The sequence below is a fragment of the Talpa occidentalis genome, unplaced genomic scaffold, assembly GCF_014898055.3.
Source record: "Talpa occidentalis isolate TD23 unplaced genomic scaffold, MPIMG_talOcc4v2.1 talOcc4.8, whole genome shotgun sequence".
NCBI classification, from domain to species: domain Eukaryota; kingdom Metazoa; phylum Chordata; class Mammalia; order Eulipotyphla; family Talpidae; genus Talpa; species Talpa occidentalis.
This window is the reverse complement of record NW_023605194.1, coordinates 50,784,013-50,806,971: the sequence shown is the minus strand read 5'-3', so window position 1 is coordinate 50,806,971 and position 22,959 is coordinate 50,784,013. Positions and strand designations below refer to the sequence as shown.

Here is a 22,959-nt window from a genome sequence, read left to right as displayed (position 1 = left end):
TTGGTTCTTCCAGATCTCACCTTTATTCCGGATCTTCTCTTTAATCTCACTTCAACTGGTTTGTTCACTTTCAGGGGAGTCCTGAAAGTCTCCTGAGCTTTCTCTGATTTTTGTAAATGTTAAAGGCAGCTTCCCTGGGGGTAGCTAATTGTAATTTGCCTTTGTCTAAACACTGCCAAAATTCTGGTCCAAATGAGTGGTTCTGTTCATAAGCAATGAAGTTATCATAATTTCTGTTTTGGCATCACTAAGCATTACCACATTCAACCAGGACCCAACTGTGCCTCTAGCCTCTTAGTGTGGAAAGAGGTTAATGAGGGGCAGGGGTTCTAGTCTTGCAAATCCTCCAGTTGGCTTTATTTCCTATCACATGGGTAGAAAGTAGAAACTCGATATACATGAAAGGTGTGTCAATAATATTAAATTGTTGCAATGGGAATTGCAGTGTTCTAAAATAATAACAACCTAACTTAACCAGAGTAGAAGAATGCTGGCTTATCCCGGCTCGATTCTGCAGTTTTTGATGAAACAAAAATCTCATATTTTACTTGATCGAAGGCCACTATCCTCATCCCTAATATTGTAAATTAGTTATATGATTATTATTTAATACAACAATAATTATTATTTGTGACATTTGTTATAATGAATAGTTCATCAAATTTAGAGCTAAAAAATAGAGTTATAGTCTCACCTTGATCACCGTCTACTTCTTTGAGAGCCGGAACTAGACACTGGAGTGTCTGAACCTCAGTTTTCCTATCTCTAAAGGAGGGAACATTAGCAAGTAGTAATGTTACTAGTAGGGTTGTTGTGAGGAACAAAGGAGATACCTTGTGTGAATGACCTTGGTAAATATCAGTGTCTTATTACTGGTGCCAGAAATGATAGTAGTATTTGCTCTGTTTTCTAAATAGTAATACAATCAGCTCCTCATATATTTGGCTAAGAGGGCTTTCCTTTCACTTCCTTACTGTCTTCTGTGATACCTGCAAAAACTCTGGAAAAGTGGCAAAAAGAAGGAAATTTGGTCCTAAGTTCTGTTGTAGATACACTGGGCATTTAGATAAAAGCATGTATCTGGAGAATGGAATATATGTACACTTCATACACATGCACATAAGAGAGAAATATTACAATCCATACTGAAATTCTTAAAAGTTCTGCAGAAAACTAAACTCAGGTTCAGAGACAGTGCTTTCACAGTTTAATGTGCATGAGCTTCCAGAGAGCTTGTCAAAAAATGGGCCCCAATCTTAGAGATTCTGAATCAGTGGTTCTTGATGGGCCGCACGACGTCTGCATTTTTATAGTCATCCCGTGTAACTCTGATGCAGACAGTCCCAGGCAGACTCTTAGAGTTACTATCTCCAGAATTAATGGATATTGCCAAAAGTTTTTCCATGATGGAATCAGAGAGAACTTGCTGATTTACTTCCAACAGAAAGAGGATTCCTGGAGTGATTAACATTTGAGGAACTTCATGAAGAAAGAGGATTGAATGTTTCATGCTAATGAAGAAGAAGGAGAGAGAGAGGGAGAGAGAGAGAAAGAGAGAGAGAACTGAAAATAGACAGGGAATTGATTCCAATGAGAACAGAGAATTAGGATGAGGTAAGACATGACTTCATCATGGAAAATGGTCAGAGAAAAATCAGGAGAATGATGGAACAGGAAGCTAGTAACATGGCCCAAGAATCCAGGTGAGGTCTTTGTATAAAAGTAATTCTGAAGCATCCATTCTTTTTTTTTTTTTTTTTTTTTAAAGATTTTTATTTATATTATTTTATTTATTTATACAAGCACTGGGTACAGTCAGAAGCGCGGGAGGGTGAGAGAATTCACCAGAGCCAGAGCGGGGAGCAGAGCAGGCAGAAGGACCAAAGTACACTGCTGAGGGGAGCAGCGGGCGGCAGGAGAGGTCTGCGCGCCATGTGGGACCCTCCTCCGGTGGCCGGGGAGCAGCCGGGGATCGAACCGGCGCTGCAGAGGCAGCGGGCAGCTTCGCAACCTAGCGCTCAACCGCTGCGCCACCGGGGAGGCCCGCATCCATTCTTTTTTACCTTCATTCAACCTGAAAAGCACAACTGTCTCCATTTCATTTTATGAACACTTAGAAGAAATGATACGACGTTTCTCCTATCACAGAAAGCCAACGACCAAGATAGAATTTGGGAATCAACAGGTACTTGCAAACTATTTAATATGTACAGGAGATGGTATCAGGTCCTGGCCTGGCTGAAATAGGTCTTGGAGGGTTGTGGTTATACACATCTCTCTTATCTTATTTTGGACAAATTTTGGTCATCTTGGACAAATGGAGTGTAATAATATGATTGACACATGGGAACTGCTTGTTCAAATATTATTGAGGTATTCTAGAGCTCTGATGATATTTAGTATTTCCATTATATTGTTTGTGTTTTAACTCTATAGAAAGGACAGATCTGAACCCCCAGGTGAAAACTAGTGTCTTGATCTGCTGTAAAAATCTCAAATTGGCCTGTCTTGGAACTGACATCAGCATCTCAAAACTACTTTTCATTTAGGGACTTGCCTTCAGTGTAAACATATTTCCTTTTAATTAAGTATGCCAGCTGACAAAGTGGCTCTCCCCAAACCAGGCTGGAGCCTAAGAAATGTAAACTGTTAAAAGATGTCATCTTGAAAGCAGTTAAACATCTCCATTCTCAGAGAAACCTCTAGTCTGAGGAACTAAGTGAACATAATTAGAAATACATCTGGGGATTGGCCGCCTATCTGTAAAGGTCACAGGCACACCTTCCATTGGTACTAGTTATGTTCCATCATTATGTTCTGTCCTTACTCATTCATCTCCCACTGGTTACCAGATGGCCACAAGAATGTTGGTATCCCTAACAACTGTCTTGTGCAATTCCCTGCAGCCTGGTTAAGGCTCCAAATATCGAGTATTTTCCCTCTGGATAAGCAAGTGACATATCTGGGAATTGCTTACAACTGTCCTGATGGTATGGTTGTAGAGAATGATGGCAAATTGGGTCATGGAGCTTAAATTCAGCTTGATGGTGTGTGGGTGGTAGGCTACCAAGGGCAGGTGCTTGCTCTTTTTCAAGTTTAAGATGAAAGAAGACTTCATGCATGCAGAATCTAGTTTTTATAAGTGAGCACTTAATATGGCAAGGCATAAATAAGCATTAAGATCCCTGTAAGAGAGAACTTCATTATAGTTGCTGAAATGTTCTCCAGAGTTAAGTTGCTTCTGATGGAACTCTCTCAGGAGGATGCTTGAGGAGCCAATCAGTGTGGTTTTCTGATGGTTCAAGTTACTGGATGGATTTGATGAACATTAGAGAGAGGAAAAATGGGTGGGGGAGGCGGAGAAGCTGAATGTGTCAATGAAGCTGAATCAGTCTCAATACAGCAAAGGTTTATTTGCGGCTTGTCTTATAGATCTGTTTTGGATCAACCAGGCCCTCTGCTCCATGTTTTTCTCAGTCTGAGACCCAGACTGGCAGAGCCAGCACGACCTGGAATATCACAAATGTCCAGAGCAGAAGCAAGGAGAGAGTGTGGTCATTCGTCACCCACTTCTGTTGCTGGCCAAAATAAGTCACATGGCCTCTTGACTCCAATGGGTTGGGAAGCACTATCTTTCTGCAGGACCATAACAAGAAAACGAAATATTGTTGAATAGCACTAATGACCTCCAGAGCGGATGATGACACTATTTAGAGCTACATTTCCCTGGGGTCTTTGCAGTGGCCTCAAGCACTGAAAGATTATATAATAATAATTTTTGAAAAAAGAGCAATACCAAACTGGAAAGAAGTACAAAAAACTTAACAGAATGCTGATTGTTCCTATGATGGTGACTTTGATGTTTAAAATCCATGTCAGATCCCTTCAAAACAGTTTTTTTAGCTCTGCTGCTTGCTGGTGACCCGTACATTATTTAATCTGACTCTCTGGTCATCCTACTCTTTCTTTTCTCCACTTTTTTCTTTTGTCTATAGGTTGCCTGAGGCTTTTGTGTGGGGCTGGATGATGAGGTGGGGCTAGGAGGATGCTGGCATTAACCAGACTGTGTTAAAGGTGAACTGGTAGAAGCATCTTGTTGAAGACTGCAGTTTTAGTACAAACCCAGAAATGCTTATATGAAATTATGCCATGGCCATGACAGCTCCTTGCTAGAGGGAAGAGGGTAATGGAGTGTTTTCTTGTTTGTCTAGGGGAGGACGAGGAAGACACGAACGTGATAGTTCTCAGCTACCCTCAGTACTGCCGGTACCGCTCCATGCTGAAGCGCATCCAGGATAAGCCGTCTTCCATCCTAACGGACCAATTTGCGTTGGCCCTGGGGGGCATTGCAGTGGTCAGCAAGAACCCTCAGATCCTGTACTGTCGGGACACCTTTGACCACCCGACTCTCATAGAAAATGAGAGTATATGTGATGAGTTTGGTGAGTCTTTTTTTTCCTACCTGAAACTTGTGCATGTGTGTCTGCTTGTTTTCAGTTCTTGTGAAGAGCAGTGAAGGGGAACAGGGCTTATTTTCGCAAGCATCACCTCACCCCCCCAACTCCCAATTATTGCAGCATAAGGCGTCATTGCCTCCTTGGCAGCCTCTGCTTACCAGGGTAAAAGATTGTTATTTAGAATTTGTTGTTCAATACAAAGTCTGAAGTTGCTTGGTCGACCTTGAAATTGGACTTTGGGACCGGAAGCTTTTAGGTTAGTTCTTTCTTGAGAGGTTTGGGCTCTTCAGATACTGATTTTTTTTATTATTATTATTATTATTATTATTATTTATCGGATCACTCTCTTTTCAGTATTATAAAGGAACTGTAAAAATGCACCACTTATAATCTCTTCAGTATCGTAAACTGAATAAAGATGATAGATGATAGACAGATGACAGATTCCCCCATCTGTGCATTTTTTCATATATATTCTATGTATGTGTATGTGATGTATATGAAATCTTTACACACTGTGCCCACCACGATGGATATATGCACACGTATCTGTATCTGCATCTGTGCTTAACTGATGGTTCATGTGTCTCTAGAAATTGAAGGGAAGGGGGAATACCACCCCCTCAGTTTGGGAGAACTTGCATGCAAGCCAGGACCACGTCTTTCACATCTTCATGTTCTCATCTGGGACTTGAAGAGCTTCAATCATAGCAGTGGTCCTCAACAGCTTAGACAGGACTATCAAGTACCCAGAGGGTGCTTTATCAAGCTATATATGTTCCCTGGAAACTGTGAACTCTCCACACCCTTACCCTGCCCTTTTCTTTGGGAACTGTGACCTTCGTGGACCAGTGTGATGACCGAGCCATGTTAAATCCCTCATGAGTACCAGGATGGAAAAGTTGTGGAGACCTCTGATGCATAGAAAGCACAGGGGCCCTTTGATATGGAACATTCTTTGAATCTGTTGGTTAACACACCTCTTGTGTGCTGATCATTCAGGTTCATGTTGTTCTCTTTCACCATTGCAGGCCTTGGTATGACTTTGGGGAGTCCACTCTGGCCACTGATAAGCTGGTGTGTGGGCAGAGGGGGAGTGAGGATGAGAGTACGGAAAATGATGATCCAGTAAGGAAGGGAAGAAAGAAAGGCAGGCCCCTAATTTTATTGGGCATGACTTTCTCTTACAGATTTTTTTAGATCCCTTTACAATCCTGGCTTACAAATGGCTGTCAACTACAAGAGAATGTTTATAGTGTTTATACAAGTTATTTTTTCTTTCCAAAAGGAATTTATTATCATACTTTTAATATTCCAATAACCTGTTTTGTCAAATAGATGAATGTATCCATGTTTTAAAGCACATCTCTTTTCAGATCAGTGTTTATAAATCTTCCCTTTTTAATTCTTTTTCTTTTGTAGCCCCTACACCAAAACCTTGGGTCTTGCTTGCCACTCAAAAAGTCTCTAAATTCTTGACACAAAATAAAACTGAAAGAATGCCTTCCCTCACTTAAGAGTATTCAAAATTAGAATTTCACAATGTGATATAATGTAAAAATGTTTTAACCTTTTTGGCTAATTTAAGAGATATTAGTCACTGAGTTTCAAAGCTGTTGCATCTAGAATGGGTAATAGAAGTTCCAATTTAACAGCAATCACAATGGTTGTTAAGAGTTACTAAATTAGTTTTAAATGTTCTCACAAACACAAGCATCTGACTTTTGAATGTTTTCCCAAACTTTCTTCTGGTATAGCTAATGTTAATGCTATTTTTCTTCTCCAGCCTCTTAAAGTGGAACCTTTCTTTTGGACTAAAGGTACCTTTAAAGAGCTTCTAGATGGCTAGTTTTATAACTAGAACATAGATATTTTTAGTTCAGTTAGTACTTCAAGTAGTTTGTACTTGTTATAATATTTCATTTTAGTAAATGAACAAAAAAACTTAATTTGATCTCATTTGAACACATTCACCAACATCCCTCCCCCACCTTCCACTTTTGGTCACACTTCTAAATTCCCAGAGAACACCCTTTTAAAGCTTCAACTGGTTGTGTTTGAAATCAACATGTAAAGGGTTTGTTAAAATGCGGGGTTGGGTTTCTCCAACCAACTAACAGTTGGTGGAAGAACATAAATTTAATTAGTGACTAGCATTAAACAAATGTTCCTAATATTAAACACTGCCAGATGACTGAAACACTTCTGTCAGATTACCGCTAGTGCCAGGGGGCCCACAGACAAATTTTGTACATAGTATATATTCTGTACCATGCATTTGGTGACTTCAGTAATTGGTCAAATGTAATTTAGGTAACAGTATGCCCAGGCTGTAAAAATCAAATTTTATTAGCCATATCACCAGGTGGGTGAATGGTGGAGCTGATGGCAAAGAGTTTATAGCATTTAGCAGCTACACCTTTGACACATGAAATTCATAAATTGCCATAAAATACCTCCAAGGCCCTTCTCAAAAGGACAGTGTCTGCTTTCCTATGATTAAATAATGTTTATTTTATTAATATTTTTTTTTTGCTTTATTCTGTTAAATGGGATTATGGCGCAGGGGTGGGGAGGTGGGGGGAGGGGTGTTCAAAAAATAAATAAGCCTCAGTCCTTGCTTATTTGGAGGATTTAAAATCTAATTGGGGAAGACAGGATTAATGCACCTGAAAGGTTAACTAACGTTACAAGAAAGTCAATGATTAAGTATTTGGTGAGTGTTGCTTAAAGCAAGTGTAGTAGGAATGTAGAGGTGTAGCTGGGGGTGGGGGAGGAAATATGCCAGAGAGGGTGAAAATGGTGGGGGGGGTGTGCGGTTTTCAGGGAGAGTCTCATGGGAAAAGGCAGAACTGGATCTGATTATGAGGAATCTGGACGTAGGTTATTAGAAAACTCTTAGAAATATCAAAATCATTTAAAATCCATGCTTTAAATGAATCGTAACAAAATGAGTGAATGAATGAAATTCATGCCCTGACTCCATGTCCTCAACCTGGGTCAACTATTGGCCTCTCTTAAGTTTCTTTGCCCTTACTCACCAGCCTCAGTAGCCCTTACTCTCTGGGTGGGTTTTATTCGTGGCCAGACACCCTCTCTACCAGTGAGACATGAATGTGAGTTGTTCTGCCAGGGACAGGAAAAACATAAGCAGTGGCTTTGGGACTGAAACTGACTTTCCTTCTTGAGCAGGGAACCCCCACACTTCCTCTGTGTGATGCACTGCCCTTGCATTCCCCAGTTTATCTCCAAAAATGGGCTTTGCTCTGTGTGACAACCTTACCCAGAATGCCCCCTTACCCAGTATTTTAACATTGCCCACTGAATAACAGGTTTAATTGAACAATAAACTAAGACTTTTAAATTGCAGTGTGTCCCTTTAAATAAATTCTCCATAGAATTTTATGAAGCTGTTTAATGAAAAGTTTGATTAGAAACTATTAAAGAAAAATAGAATAGATGAAATTTCATCATTTAGTCTAACATTACAATAGTGTCATTTTGATTTTTATTTACATTGAGATATTCAGAATAAATATATCCTGGATTTAATTAACTATCCTCCTTACTTGGGAAAGGTTATTTTAGGCTTGAAGGGTTTTGATAGCATACCATCTGCTTTCTTCACTGTATTTTATTCAAGACCCTTCCTTGCTCACGGCACTGTGCAATGTCTAAACCTATGACATAAGCATAAATTGAATCATATTAATGGTAGGTGATTGAAAAGCTTCAGCCTCAACATCCTGCCGGCATTCTTCCATCTTGTCAGTTGCAACACTCTTAAAGGCAATGTGCTCTTAACACAAGAGAATTGACTATTTTAAAACTAAAGCCATGGACTCCCCATTAAAACATTATGAAAACTGGTTGTATTGCACTTGCAGTTAGAAAATGAGATTATAATAATGAGGGAAAAGTGACATTAGGAATGGCAGTTTTTTCATAAAAATCTTTACCCTTTGCATAATTCCTCCCCCACTGCCCTTTTGAATCTCCCACCTTTCTTTTTATCTCTTTTCATAATTCCTCGCTTGTAAAATACATGCTGTCATTTACATTGTGTTATTTTCTATGCTGTAGAGAAAACATACACATGCAGACATTTTGTCTGTTTTTCCTGTTAGAAGAATAAAATGTCCTCCACTTTATAATGCTCAGTGTTTACATTAATATCACACAGATTGATTTCATATGTGTGAGGTGTTGACAGCTAAATCCAAACAAAGGCAAGCACTGTACAGTGGATAAATGGATAACTTTAAGGTACTACTGGCTTCTATCAGAGACCTATAAGGTGGACTCAACATATGCAAATAAGATTAAACAAGTCCTTCAAGGTAGGTGGGAATAAATGGAGTAAGATATGGTTGATTTTAAAAAATGATAAAAGACTTGGTTCTTTCTGTTTAAGTTTTGAATTGCAAACATAAGTTGCAAAGTTCCTTGGCAGTTGTGTGTGTGTGTGTTTTGACCAAGAAAGGGTACGGGGTTAAAGGAAGGATGTGGTAATTCACCTGAAAGAACAGAGACGAGAGACTCTCATCCTGGCATTCGGTCCAGACATAGAACACCATGAGCTCTGGTATTCAAAGGGAAAAAAAAAGTTGACTATGTCAATATTAAACTATATTTTTTGCCGAAGGTGAGAGAGGAGGAGGAGTGGTGTGGGAGAGGACAACACTGTTTAATAGAGAGTGTGAGACTTATAGGCAAATACCCAGGTTCCAATCCGAGTCAACCATCAGGTTTACCACATATCTGGGCAATACCCTTTACTCGTCCCATCTGTAACATTAAGTAGTAATTGCCCAAGCTGTAGGCTCAGAATATTTATTCTGTATTCTCTTAACTAAAAAATTCTCTTAATAAGTGAAGATTTTCTAGTGTTGATTTTAGAGTTTTGAACCTCTAAAGGCATCGAAGCCAGTCTTTTTTTTTAAATTAATATTTTATTTTATATAATTCTTACATCATTTTTCATTTTTGCACAATGTATGCATTATCGTTTTGGTTATATTCCCCAAAGCCAATCTTTGAATGATAAGGATTCCCCGAAGGTTCTGGGAGTCTTACTAGAACCTCAATGGAAAGAAAAGTTTTCTATTTTCTCTAATGTTTTGAAGAAGCTTTTCTGACTCCACACTGAAGTTTCCTTTCCATTTTCCTTTAGGGGGGAGGATAATGACTTTAGAGATAAAAGAAGTTTTAAAGAGCAAAAGGAGGGAGGGAAACAGAAGAGGGGACAAATCCTTATAAACAAAAATTCAGGACGTATAAAATCATTTTGAAATATAAAGGACGAACTGGACTCTGCCTCTTCTCCCTCTAAACATCACATGCTTTGCTGGAAATGAAAGGAAAGCAGTTGTTTTGTTAAGGATCATGGGAATTTGTAAGTGAGTAAACATTTTTTTTCCTTGCCAAAATAGGTTTCATGGTCACAGTGGATTTCGATGATCAAATGGCTTTGTTCCTGGCCCTTGTCCACATTCAGGTTTTTGCTGCCTGCTTGTGGTGCCCACCGATCTCCCAAATGATAACAAGGCAGGCATTTCTCTTTAATTGAAGCCAACTGGGACAGAGTTGTGCTCCTTGTATATTGCAGTTTATGCAAAAGACATTAACATTCAGAGATCTCACTTGGAGGACTACTTTATAAACTTGGAATTTTTTTAGAGGTTCTGTTTATCATTAGAGAATAGTCTAACTGTGTACCTTCTCTGTATTGCATGTGCTGCCTGAGTAGGGACAGAGAGAATGTTCCATTCACCATATAACACAGTAACCCAAAGCCAGGTTGAAATGCTGGTCGAGGCGTGCGGACATTTCTCTGTATATACATGTTAACCCATGGATTGGGCTTGCAGGACAGTAAGACCCAAAGGGGGCTGAAGAGTAGACCTCCCTGGCTTTGGAAACCAGGTATCATCTCTCTCAAGGGTTAATGAAAAGAATTTTTATGTTGCTGTGTAAATTAATTTACAAAGTAATGATATAGAGAATAGAGTCATAGTTTTTTTTTTTTTTTTTTTTTACTTTTGAAACTTGAAAGGATATTTCAAAATAACCTTTGACTCCTTTGGTAGCTGAGGGGACTCCATGGGTTATTAAAAACCATTTGGACTCACTAGTGCAATAAACTCTTGTTTACCCTAGAAAAAAGGATTTGTGTCTATATTGCTTAATATTTCACCTAGCATTTCATCTGAAAAAGTAAAAAAGTTATATACCATTACATTCACAAGATCAACATATTCCTTTCTACAGTAAAACAGGTATTTTTATAAATTAAACACACACACAATGACAGGTCTTTGAAAAAAATATCACAGGTAAAATTGCTGTTTCCCGGGAGGGATGATGGAACGTGGTTCCAAATAAATCTATATTCACTTGATTTTTAAAATCTTCTTGATAAATAGAGAATCTCTCTCAACCCCTTCATTCTAGCCTCTCAGGGGAACTGGATTAATTAAAGTTCCTTGGATTGTAGGTAAAGCTGTCTGAGAAGGCATAGAGCTTAGCACAGGACCTTATACCCAGTACACTCTTACCCATGCATGCATTTTGCCTATATCTGTTACACACCTACTATGTGTCAAGTACTATTCTGGTTCTCGTGCGCACAGTTATGAACAAAGTAGAAAATGTCCCCACTCTTACAAAACATACACTGCCATACATAAGGAGGGAAGTGGTAAAATGAGGGATAATATAAAATATTCCTACACTACCTTATAGGAACAGACCATCCCTCACAAGGTTGTTGTAAAGATGAAATGAGTCAATGACCTAAATCACTTAGATGGTACATAGTAAGTACTAGTTAAGTGCTCATTTTAATCAAACGTGTTGCACCACCCAACACAATTTTAACTGCTTTTGGTTCCATAGTGGTTCTCAAAATATACCCACAAAGTTGCTTGGAATAATGAGGTATCATTTGCTACTAAAAATCATTCAGCATCCGTTCATTCCAGAAATACTTGTTTGTTTGTCCTTCTACATGGAATGTGTTTCCCCAGATATCATGGGTCTGGCTCTTTCTCATCATTCCAGCCTCAGCTCAAATGTCTTCTCCCCAGAGAAGTCTTCTCTGACTCCCTCCTTTCCACAAGTCTGGCTCTATCCCATCACCCAGTATATAATTTTCGTCCTAAAACTCATCACTATCTGGAATTAACTCCTTTATTTGTTGGTTAAATGTTTCGAGTCTGTCTCCCCCTTCGATCCCCACCCATGCTGCAAGGTAAGCTCTTCCAGAAGAGGGAACTTTCGATTTTGTTCACAATCGTGTGTCTAGAGACTAGAACAATTCTTGGCACATAGTCGGTATGTAATAAATGTTGACTCAATGAGTGGATGGATATGTTGCTCTCTCCCATTTCACAGATCAGCACACTTAAGCATAGCAACATACAGTGAGTGAGCAGTAATACCAGGACTTGAACCTAAACCATCTGACTCAGCATCCAAGCTCTTAACCATTATGCTAGATCACCTCTTAATGTGTGCCCTGTTCAGAAAGTTCTTTTAGGCTTCCTGAGATCTGACTGACAGATCACCAGGTCTCTTTTTAGTGAATGTACTACAGGTTCTTTAGAGAGATTGGTGTGTATTGGAGTCATAAGAAAGAAATGATGATAAAGTTTCCAAATTTGAAGACCAATGAAATGGGATCAAGGAACCAATGCCAGCCAATGTCCTCTCTCTTCTGTATTACACCATCTCCTGCTTTGTTTAGCCCCTGCTGTCCTTTGATTTTTTTCCATGCAGCCGCCAAAGCCATCGCTTCCCTGCTCAAATCCCCCAGTGTCTTCCCATCTCATCAGTGAAGCAGTTGTAAATAGGGAGCCCTTGAAGAAGTGGCATAATTTAGAAGTTGAAGGGGACAGATAATAAACTGCCCTATGTTCTAGTAGACTCTTTTGGGACTTGGAATTGCGATACTGAGAGGAATTTCATTGTACACCTCTCTGTAATTTTCTGCTCAGAATGCATTAGCTTTCACATCTTGGCATCTTTCTTTAATGAAAAAATTATAGGTCTAATTTCAAAAAATGAAATGTATGCAAGCTTTCCTGCTTCTGTCACTTCTTTATTCCTGTAGCACATAAATCATTTCCCTTTTTAAAATTAAATTTTGCTTGCCATGATTTGGTAATGGGTTTTCAAAGGCAGCAGAGTAGCCAAGCTGTTGGCACAAGAGCCGGCTGCACGGCCTGCTCAGGAAATCTTCTCATTGCTGACTGGCATGGGCCTTGATTCCATCATCTGGACTTTATGCTCCCTTTGCAAGTTGCCTAGAAATTCTCTCCCTAAGATTATCTTTTCTGAATGGCCTTCTTGGCTTTCCATTCGCCATCTTGGTAGATGAAATCACAGATGGAATTTGGAAAGTAACAAATTGGTAGTTTCTAATGCACCTGAGTGCTCATTCAACCTTTCACTGAGCACCAACTATGTTTAAGGCAGAACTTTAGACACTGGGGATGTAGCTCTTGAATCAATCTCTGTTTGTGAATCAATTACATCTAGTTGACGAAGATAAATCACAGCAATGGTCCACTAAAACTATTGTGTGGAACCCTCTTAACAGTCTTGCAGTTTACTCCTGAGCAACCTTATGATAACACAGTGACTGCAGGGTCACAGGCCTAGTTTTGCTGAAGTGGGCAATAGTACCTCCTCCTGCCCACTCGACTGACCCAAGTGAACAATATTTCCCACCACATAGTGAGAGAAATATGAAAGAGTAAAGAATTATTTTGACATCAAAGATATGGTATCTGCCAGGCTTTGTAAATGGGAGGACTTTGCCATATAACAGACAGTGCAAGCAGTAACTGCTAAGGGCTAACTGAGGAGGTCAAATCTTAGATGCCACTGGAGTTAAATGATGTGTGAAAGGGGGCCCAGTTGTGAGGGAGGCCTCTTAGAGGAAGTAGATCTTTAACTGGACCTCAAAGGATCCAAAAAGAAGGATGTCATGTGAGGGGGTAGAATAACTCTGGACTCTGAAATTCAAAGAAAGAGGTTGTCTCCTCTGCCCCATTTTTAGATCTTATCCCAGACAAAAAGCAGTCTTCATGACCAAAACTCTTTTTTTCTTCCTGGAAGATGTTACCTTCCCCTGAGGTAGCATGAGCTCCTGATTCCTTCTCTCATAGGTCCTATTGTGGTTAGAGCCCAAGGGATGTCTCCTGGAGGAAAAATCAGCTTGCCTCTTATTAAAGTGCATCTTCCCCTGGGGCCCACAAGAAGGAGAAGGAGGGAGGCACCAACTGTGGGCAGCAACTGTGCAGCAGGGGGTTAAGGAGTGACATACCTGCTTGGTTTCCTGACTGTTTCTAGGCTAAAAGAGCAGCTTCAGAATAATCATCTTTCACACTTTGTTTCCCGTCCCTTCTGTGTTAACCAGAACATCTTCAATACTGTTTTCCTTCTACTTGGTGTTAAAGTTAATAGCTTCAATTGCATTTTTCTTCACAAGATTCTAAGTTCTTGGGTGGGGGTAGGAACCAGAGCTTACTCATCTTTGTATCAATCGATATTTATTGAAATGATATAAAAACTCTGCTCAATGGCCTCCCTGGTGGCACAGGGGTTAAAGTCTCAGCACTATCAAGCAATCATCAACCACTGCAGCATGAGTTCGATCCCCAGTCTGGGAACCAACCCACATGGCACAGCAGACCTCTCCTGTCTTGCCCGCTACTCCCCTCAGCAGTGTATTTCAGTAGATCTGCCTCTTCTGCTCCCCACTCTCTCTCTGGTTAATCCTCTTACCTCTGTAATCCTCTTACACCCCAGCTCTTATATGCATAAATAAATAATAATAAATCTTTAAAAAAAAAACTGCTCAATTCCAGAGGGTTTCAAACCCCCCATGTCTTATCTCCTTTTTTAAAGTTAAGTATTTGTTGACCTCAGTCTATAAACTTTAACTCCTTGCCAGTTGATTTCATTCTCAAGGGGAGATGTCCGGCTCAAATGAACTGTTTTTTTCTTAACATTTATTCATCTTTTAAAATGAGAGGAACATTCTTCATAAATGGTCAGTGTCTTTGGTTGGAGTGTGTTCAGTTATCTTGATGCTTAACTGACCCTCGAGTCTGCATGACCCCAAGGGTTTGTCCTGAGGAAATTGAGTAGCATCAGTAAGTTGGGGTCAATGGTAGTCTGTATCCAGAAGTTACCAGGTGGACCTTCCCAGCCCCTAATCCACAGATTTCAGAAGTCATCATGGAAATTAAGGAACAGTGGCGGGGTCGTTAGCATATAGGGCACTGACAGATTCTAAAGAAATGAGGACTCTATGAATGAGGAACATAATATAGAGGACAACTTAGGCTGGAATTATATCAGAAAGTTTAATAGTAGAAAAGGTTCAGCCAGAACAATGTTCACTGTTAGAAGTGGATCATTGACTTACTTTGTGTCATTGTAGATGAGGATGAGGACATCCATCCCACAGGAGAGCTCCTTCGAATACCTTCCATGAGGCAGATTCACGACACACACAGTTTAGCAGATTACCCCTTCTCCTTCACAGTCCCAGACATAAATGATAGATCTCTAAAATAGGATGGAAAATATTTTAACAAAGGTGGTACACACAACGTACACGATACTCTACCAGGGAACTGACACCTGCCCCAATCCCAGCACCTCCGCCTTCAGAAAGACAGGCTATACATACTGTACATACTAGTTAGTGCATTTGAGATTTGTCTTTCCTGTAACATAAATGACAAGCCCTGTGATAGAAATGCCTCCTGTTTCATGGTTCTTGAAAGAAAGGAAGTGGAAATGTGTCTGTATTGAGGCAATCAGTAGAGCACCCATTAAATTATCCTGATGAGCCTTAGTACCAGTGTCATCTTCCTGGGCTGAGGAGGTAGCCTCAGAGTGCAGAGTGTGACTTTGCCACCGCCAACCTGGAAACTACTCTTCCTCCTCTGCCCAGCCTCACACCTCACGAAAGGAATGTTCTGTACATAGGCGAGCATTCTCATGCTCTTCAAGGGGTCTTGATATCGTGCCCCCAAATCACTCTGTATAGTCGAGAGGACAGGTGTCCTTGACTCATTGGGCAACTGACTGATCAGGAAAGTCTGTGGCCAAACAATGTGGTAGAGATAAGACCACCATGGGACACCCAGTGCCCCAGCCCTGAATGTGTTCCCTGTCACAGGGCATGGCCTCTCAGCCACAAGATTCAATGAACAAACCCTAATTAATCAGAGTCTCCTGTTAACTATTTATTTTTTAAAAAACAGATTTATTTTTTTATACAAGAGCTGGGGTACAGGTCAGAGTCGCGGGAGGGTAAGAAGATTCACCAGAGACAGAGCAGGGAGCAGAACAGGCAGATGGACTGAAAGCACTGATGAGGGAAGCAGTGGGCGAGACAGGAGGGGCCTGCCTCGCCATGTGGAATTCTGGCCAGGAATCGAATCGGAGCTGCAGAGGCTGTGGACAGCTTCACAGCACTGCGCTCAACCTGCTGCCCCACTGGGAGGCCTAGTCTCCTGTTAACTAGATGCTTCTTGGCCCTCAGCCCCTTAGTACAAGATTTCTAGAAGGAAAAAAAAAATAGTAGCAAAAAAACCCCCCAAAACCCTTCCCTTATTATGTTTTACAAAATATTTTTCTCATTATGAAATTATTTCCATTATGGAAAGTACAATAATAATAATAGTTGTCACTTTTTTTGTGAACATGTACCATATGTCAGCCCTCATGTTAAGCCCTTGACATACATTATCTTGCTGGGTGCCTCACAAGAGAGTTCATACTAACCATCACTTCATAGGCTAAGAAATGTTACAGTAGCCCAAAGTGACAGGGCCAGGAGGTAATCAGTCTAGATTCCAGTTCAGGTCTGTCTAGCTTAAAGCTGGAATGCTGATCAGTTCCTTAATATTGCCTTCCTAGGTATAATCGATAATTTCATCAGTGTGTATCTATTTTCTTCCAGTCTTTTTCCAAAGCATTTTTATTTGCTTAAGAATATTTCATGGAACAATGGTATCTTAAACTTTTAGTGATTATAAAATAACCATTTTCCCCATATTATTATAAACATTTTTATTAACACCATTTTTAATGGTTGCATAATGCTGCATAAAATGAATTTATCAGAATTTACATAATCTCTTTCTATTAGAAGTTTATATCATTTCCTCTGGGCTTCGTTTGGTTCTGCTATTATGTATAATGTATAATTAACACTGTAATGAACATCTTGATATATAAAACCATCAGCATTTTGATGGTTTCTCTAGGATAGAGTCCAGGAATCTCTTATTACTAAAATTATTTTCCTCCTAAGCTACAGCAGAGATGGTGGATGATCAGAGTCTGCTATGTGCTTGGTTCCCAATCAGCCCTATCTCCCGAACCTTCCCCAGCCGTGGTTGAGGGCACTGGGAGCCCATGTTCAGAAGGAAGATTCAGGGTTTTTGCATTGCTCTGAAGCACAAAAGAAAAACATTTCCTCAGTGATCACTGGACAAAGGCCAGAAAGTGAACTCAGGCAAAGATTTTCACATGAGCATCAGTTTCCTGAAGAATTTACTAAAACTTGGGTTTGTACTGTCAGACCTCCTGAATTTGAGTGGATAATGTCCTGTTACCTGCATTTTAACCACACTTGCGATTGAAATTCAGTTTTGTAGGAATGCCCAAAGATGGAGTCAGTGGCAATGGTAATGAAGAATGGAAGTTGAGAAGTAATTATTCCTGCCAGCTCCTCCTTCCTTAATCGCTTCTGTCCAGAGGTGATGGGCGGCCATTGAGCACAGCTGGTGCTGACATGAGTGTCTGAGTGTAGAGAAGCTGCAGAGAAGGTGGGATATGTTTCTGGGGCTTTTGCTGTCCAGGTCAAAGGGCTTGCCTTAAGTGAAATTGCAGATTTTGGAGGGATATTCTCTAGTGCTATTAATTACTGAGAATCTAAAGGAAAGCACAGACAGAGAGGGCTCTTGTCTGGGAGTAAGGAGAACTGACTTCAGAATATTACCCCCATATCAGGCAGGGAGCTTAAGCAACTGAGTTATCTCCATGTCTCCTTGCCTTATGTGAAAAATGGAAGGTTGGACCAGCATCTTTGAGTTTTTTTCTTATCTCAGCCAATTTTGCAAATCTGATGAAAGCGATGAATCTTCTCATAAAAATGTGCTTGCAAACATCATCATCATCATGGCTTTGCATATGTTATTACCAAAAATTAGCATGTCAAGCAAATATAAAAAATGCTGCATATATTTTTCTAAGATTGGGAAATCTTAGATTAAGAATCCCCTGGACTGGATGATCTTTAAGATTCCTTTCTGTTCTCACACACTTGCATTCTATCAGTGAAACAAGCAACGCTTTGTGATGATTCTTTGTAAACTTTACATTTTGCTAACTAGAAATAGCCCTTTTCCTGAGAATTCTAATTTTAAAAAGTGATAGTAGTAGCTGCTACCTTTTATTTTGCGCATACACTGTGTCCAGCACTGTTAATTGCCAAAATATAGTTTGTATCGCTTAATAATACCCATTTACTGAGTTGTGTGCATTTAATGTGACTAATCATTTCAATAAAAAGCTAGTGAAGCCAACTTCAGCTAATATTTTTTGAGTGCCTACTATATACATTATCTTTTTTAATGTTCACAGCAGCAATACTTTGAGATAAATATTATTATCCCCCGCTTTGCAGGTGAGAAAAAGAGGCTCTAAGCTCTTCAAGAAAGTGCCAAAAGATCTAGTTAAGTGGTGAAGTCGCTCTCTTTTAGGATTTGCTGTGCTATTCCTATTAGTAACTTGTTAACTCTCTGATTCACTTAAATAATGATGACAAGAATCTGATTCTGCTCAAAAATTTTGAAGGCAAACACAAAAGAAAAATTTCTTACAGGAATGAAGGGTATGTTCCTTACAGTCACCTGCATTGTCTTTGCTTCCCCACCCCTGAGGATTGTCCATGTAGTGACATGTATGGATTTAAACATCGCCAATCACCTCAGCCATGTCTGACACACAGTAAGCACCTGCTGTAGGTGAGTTGTACACCGGGAAGCATGAGGTCTGTGCAAGGTTTGCACCTTCAGTGGGTATAGCATCAAGCCGCAGGTCTTATCGGTGTGGACTGGAGGGTCTGTTCTCAGAGGCCAGCATGCTGTTTACACACTAGTTTACATAGCAAAAACTATGGACCCCCAAATTTGTGCCTGATCCTTGCCTGCTTTGTAGAGTTGTGTTGGAAACCTCCTACACCACATTCATGCCCTTCTGTCTTATCTGTGGCTGTTTTTGTGCTACAGTGGCAAAACTGACTAAGGCCAACAAAGTGAAAATATTTACACTCTGCCCCTTTGCAGGAAAAAAATGGCTGACCTCTGATACAGACTGAACAACTAGGTACTATATTTCATCAAATCTAGGACAACGTTGTTTGTAATACACATCATTTTTTGTATGTACCATAAGAAATGAAAAGCATTATAATCATAAGAGGCCATCAGTTGGGAGATTACCAATTCTGGAAACACTGAAATGTGAAAAAAAAACTGTGTTTCTTACAATCGAAATTCAGTACTTTCCAGAGAAACAGTTTGGAGACATGAAAAAAAAAAAAAACCTGGAAATATGGACTGTCTTAAAGACTATTTTCTCTTGCCCATAAATCACCCAGTCTGTTGACTCCCCATGAAACCTACAATAACAGACCATGTGATGGGACCCAGTGAATAAGGAAAGCGCTGGCTTTTTGGCATCTGTCTTCCCAAAGACTGTTGCTATTAATGAGTGGAAGAAATATTTTGGCATTGTTCTCTGATACTATTTTCAACTTCTGTTAGTATAAATATTTAGGGTGTTTCAGTACAGTGGCTTGTGTGGCAGAAAAATTGTTAGTTCTTTTATCTTAGGGCTGGAATATTTGAACAGTATGCTTGTTCTTAAAATGTGTTATGAGGCTACGCACAAAAGGCTTTGTAGTAGTTTGGAATGGGAAGCTTCTCAGATGCTGCTTTTGGTCAGATTCTTACCAGTCTGAAAAATATGCTAATTACATACAAGGCTCTGAGCAGAGAGTGAACTCAATATTACAATTTTAAACTTCCTCAAAGCACAAACAGGACACCACTTAAGGGGAGGTAGTGATTAATGCGTTAACAATATGTGGCTCGCATGTGTGCATGAATTGTTCATTATGTGTACCCACGTTTATTTACTCACATAAACTGCCCAGAGAATGTCCATATTTGCAAATATGGTCTTGCTTTTTTTTAAATTCTTTTTCTCTACAATAAATGGAAATTTAGGAATTCTGAGTCAGGTCACTTATTATTTAGCTAATTCAGCTGCAGAGTCAGTTAAGAATGACCCCCAGATGTTGTTTATAGTTATTGGATATTTTCAGTTGTGAAATAATATTCTCTTTTTTGGTGTGCAAGTGATATTTCTTAATGTGCTTTACAGCATCTGAATAAAAGTTTGATGGCAGAACAGTTTGCCTGTCCAATGTAATTGCTTCTAAGTGAGCTCTTCATTCTTCACATTTTTAGCTCTAATTGCTTTTTTTCCCATATGTCTAAAAATAAATATTTGCAAGTTTTGCGTTCTGCTACTCATTGTAATACATAAAATATTTGTACACTGAGCAAAATTCACTGATAATATTCGCAATGAGCTATTTAGAGAAAGTAAGGTTTGTGTGGTAAGAGGAGATAACATACGTTTTTATTAGCATCAATGCCAAAGAAAGCCATTTATCATGTTTTGAAAGAATATTTTTAAAGGAGTGGCCAGATATTTGACCTCTAGGACTATTTAAATAGATTTGGTTGGAAAAAAAGAGAACCAGAGTAAAAAATAGTCTGTTTTGCAATATAATGGATATTTTAAATGATCTTTGGAAGGTTGACAATTAATATTTGATTATCAGGGACAGGGGCCCCTCTATGTAGATTATCCAAATCCCTGACTTCCTGGGCAGACCTCCTCTGCCTTCATTTGAGTTTATTCCAGCTCATTAGCACCTCCACCCGAAGGTTGGCAGAGAAAAGGAGAGGAAGAAAAAATGAAATCACTTCTGCTGCTCTTAATGGCCTTTGGAAAGAATGGATCATGAATGAAATAGAAACCAGTGGGAAAAATAAGCTATTGGATTTTCTGTATTTTCTTTTATCCTTGCCTTCCTTCCTTGACACAGATAATCAATAGTTGGCTTAAAGACTTTTAAATGAACTCTACATAGGAAGGCTTTGCAGTTATAATAACAGTATCATTATTCTCGTCACACAAAGACTGGGTGAATTCCAGAGAGGTAAATATTGCCCAGTCTCCAGGCTGGCATGTTCCTGAACTATTTTTGTAAAAAAAGAAAAAACCCTGCCCCCAATCAGTTTTTATGCCCAGAATTCCCCTCCTCCTGTGCCCATGTTAAAGGTAACAACTGTGTATGCATGTGTGTTCAGATATAAACATCTGCTTGGCCACCATAGCTTGTGATCATGTCTTATGATCGTGACCTGGAGATATTTTGCATTAATGAATGTTGGCAGGTTTGGTTTTCCTCCTCATATTTGCTTTTCAATGTGTTGCTATATTTACAGTTCACCCAGAACAATCTGTGACAAAGGTTTGCTTTTATCAGAACAGCTGCTGGATTTATACCACATCTCAAGGTTCTATTAGACGTGACAATAAAGTAATTCTTCAATGTTTGCATTACTTAGCTATCTTTTTTGATATGGATTTTGTACAGCACCCTGCTACATGTGTCTCAGATTTCAGTCCCTCTTTTGGACCACCATGTAGTCCAGAGCTTTAGAGCTTTGTCTTGGAAGCTCCTTCCATCAATCAGAATAGCAAATTTACATTGTTAGGTTCCCTGGAGGTATTGGAGCTCTGGATTCAGCCATTTATTGTGAATTAGAACCTTGCAGCTAGGGTGAGTGCCAACATTCCAAGTGCTAGCACAATGGAAAAGAGAAGTGGTTTATGTTAGAATATGGTCACATTCTTCTGATTAAACCCACTCAAAAAAGACAACATTGTAATATTTTCCAATGACTGTTTATCATGAATTACGTCAGCCTTCGTTTAAATTGCTATTATTTCTCCTTAATGCTTCTTGGTGCCTGCATAATTTACAGCACTGGCAGCCTCGGGACTATGAAATAACCTTTCACAACCAACACACAATAGTAAAGAACATGGCGTTTTTGTTGTTAATTATTATAGGACTCCTTTAACTTTTACAAAGTGACATAAAATATTGTTGAGGTATTTATGGTTCAAGCTACTTTTACATGGATCTATTTTGCTTCTGGCTAGTTCTTAACTAAAGCAATCATTTGTGGTTATTAGGCCGCCGGAGATATTATGTCAGAACTGGTTTGAGAGTATTATTATGTATCACATGTCATACACTACATGTCAGCACTTGAGGCTGTCTTTCAGTAAAAACAAATGTAATTTTCGTTTGTGCTCTTTAAGGGATCGGCGATTTGTAAGCTAACCTGAGTTCATTCGAAGGTGTCCCAACAGTTTGGGAGCATGTCTCAGCCTCAATCAGACACTGCTCGTCTCTTTCCTGTGGATTTAAGACCTTTCCAAAACAAGCTTTGGCAAAAGTTTAATTCAGAGGGAGGATTTGCTACTGGGGAGCAACAGAGTTTTTAAGAACTGGTTAATTACCCATGGCAGAGCTGGTCTTGATGCTCCCATTTTGTGGTTTTTCTTAAAAGTTTCCTCAGCACAGGGTCTTTCTATCTTGGGCCCTTTAAAGGAAGGAGAGTCTCTGCCCACAGAGGACCCTGCCTCACATATTCGAAGAAGGCACCCCAGCCTTCTGGAGCAAAGTCTTGAGTAAAGGGTGGTAAAAACAAAAAGAATGGGAACAGGGTTGAGTTTCCACAAAGCTACACTTCCAAGCAAACTTTGAATTAATATGTCACTCCCCTGGGTTCCAAATACTATGCATATTTTCCAGTCCTTGCTTATTTAAAGCAAGAAAGGAAGGGCGTGCCAGAAAGTTTTACAAAGAATGAAAACACATTAATGACTCATGTGAACAATTACTGATTTTCTTAACATATAATTTCTTAATTACTGTCAACCAAAATAATTTGCATGATAATATTTTCCCCAACCCTCCCCTATCTGTATTTAAGAGCCATAAAATAGTGATCAAAGAGCCTGTTTGATCAATAGCAGGGAAATTTAACTCCTTAATTCTTAGAGAATTGATGGGACTCTAGCACTGGATATTCTTTAGAATAATCACCTCCAACACAATGGGCAAAATGAGCTTTCCAGTAAAACAAACAGCTTTGAAAAGAGCTCGGGGGCATTTTCTTTAGCTTGAATTCAAGGAGGAAATTGTGACTTTTATGAAACTTGCATAAATTTACATGTATCCTGTCAGAGTTTTAAAATTAGACAACATGCCTGAATGCCCTGGAAATGAGTCTGCCATCCAGATTTAGAGTGCTTT

The 22,959-nt window shown here is 39.5% G+C and overlaps 1 protein-coding gene across 1 annotated transcript in view; it reads left to right on the top strand.

Annotated features, from left to right (window-relative positions):
- ARID5B (AT-rich interaction domain 5B) overlaps positions 1-22,959 on the top strand; it is a 180,013-nt gene that overhangs the window by 86,059 nt on the left and 70,995 nt on the right. Inside the window, exon 4 of the mRNA XM_037497967.2 lies at positions 4,212-4,442. Within this exon, the coding sequence (XP_037353864.1) occupies positions 4,212-4,442 (231 nt within the window). The remainder of the gene's footprint in view (positions 1-4,211; positions 4,443-22,959) is intronic.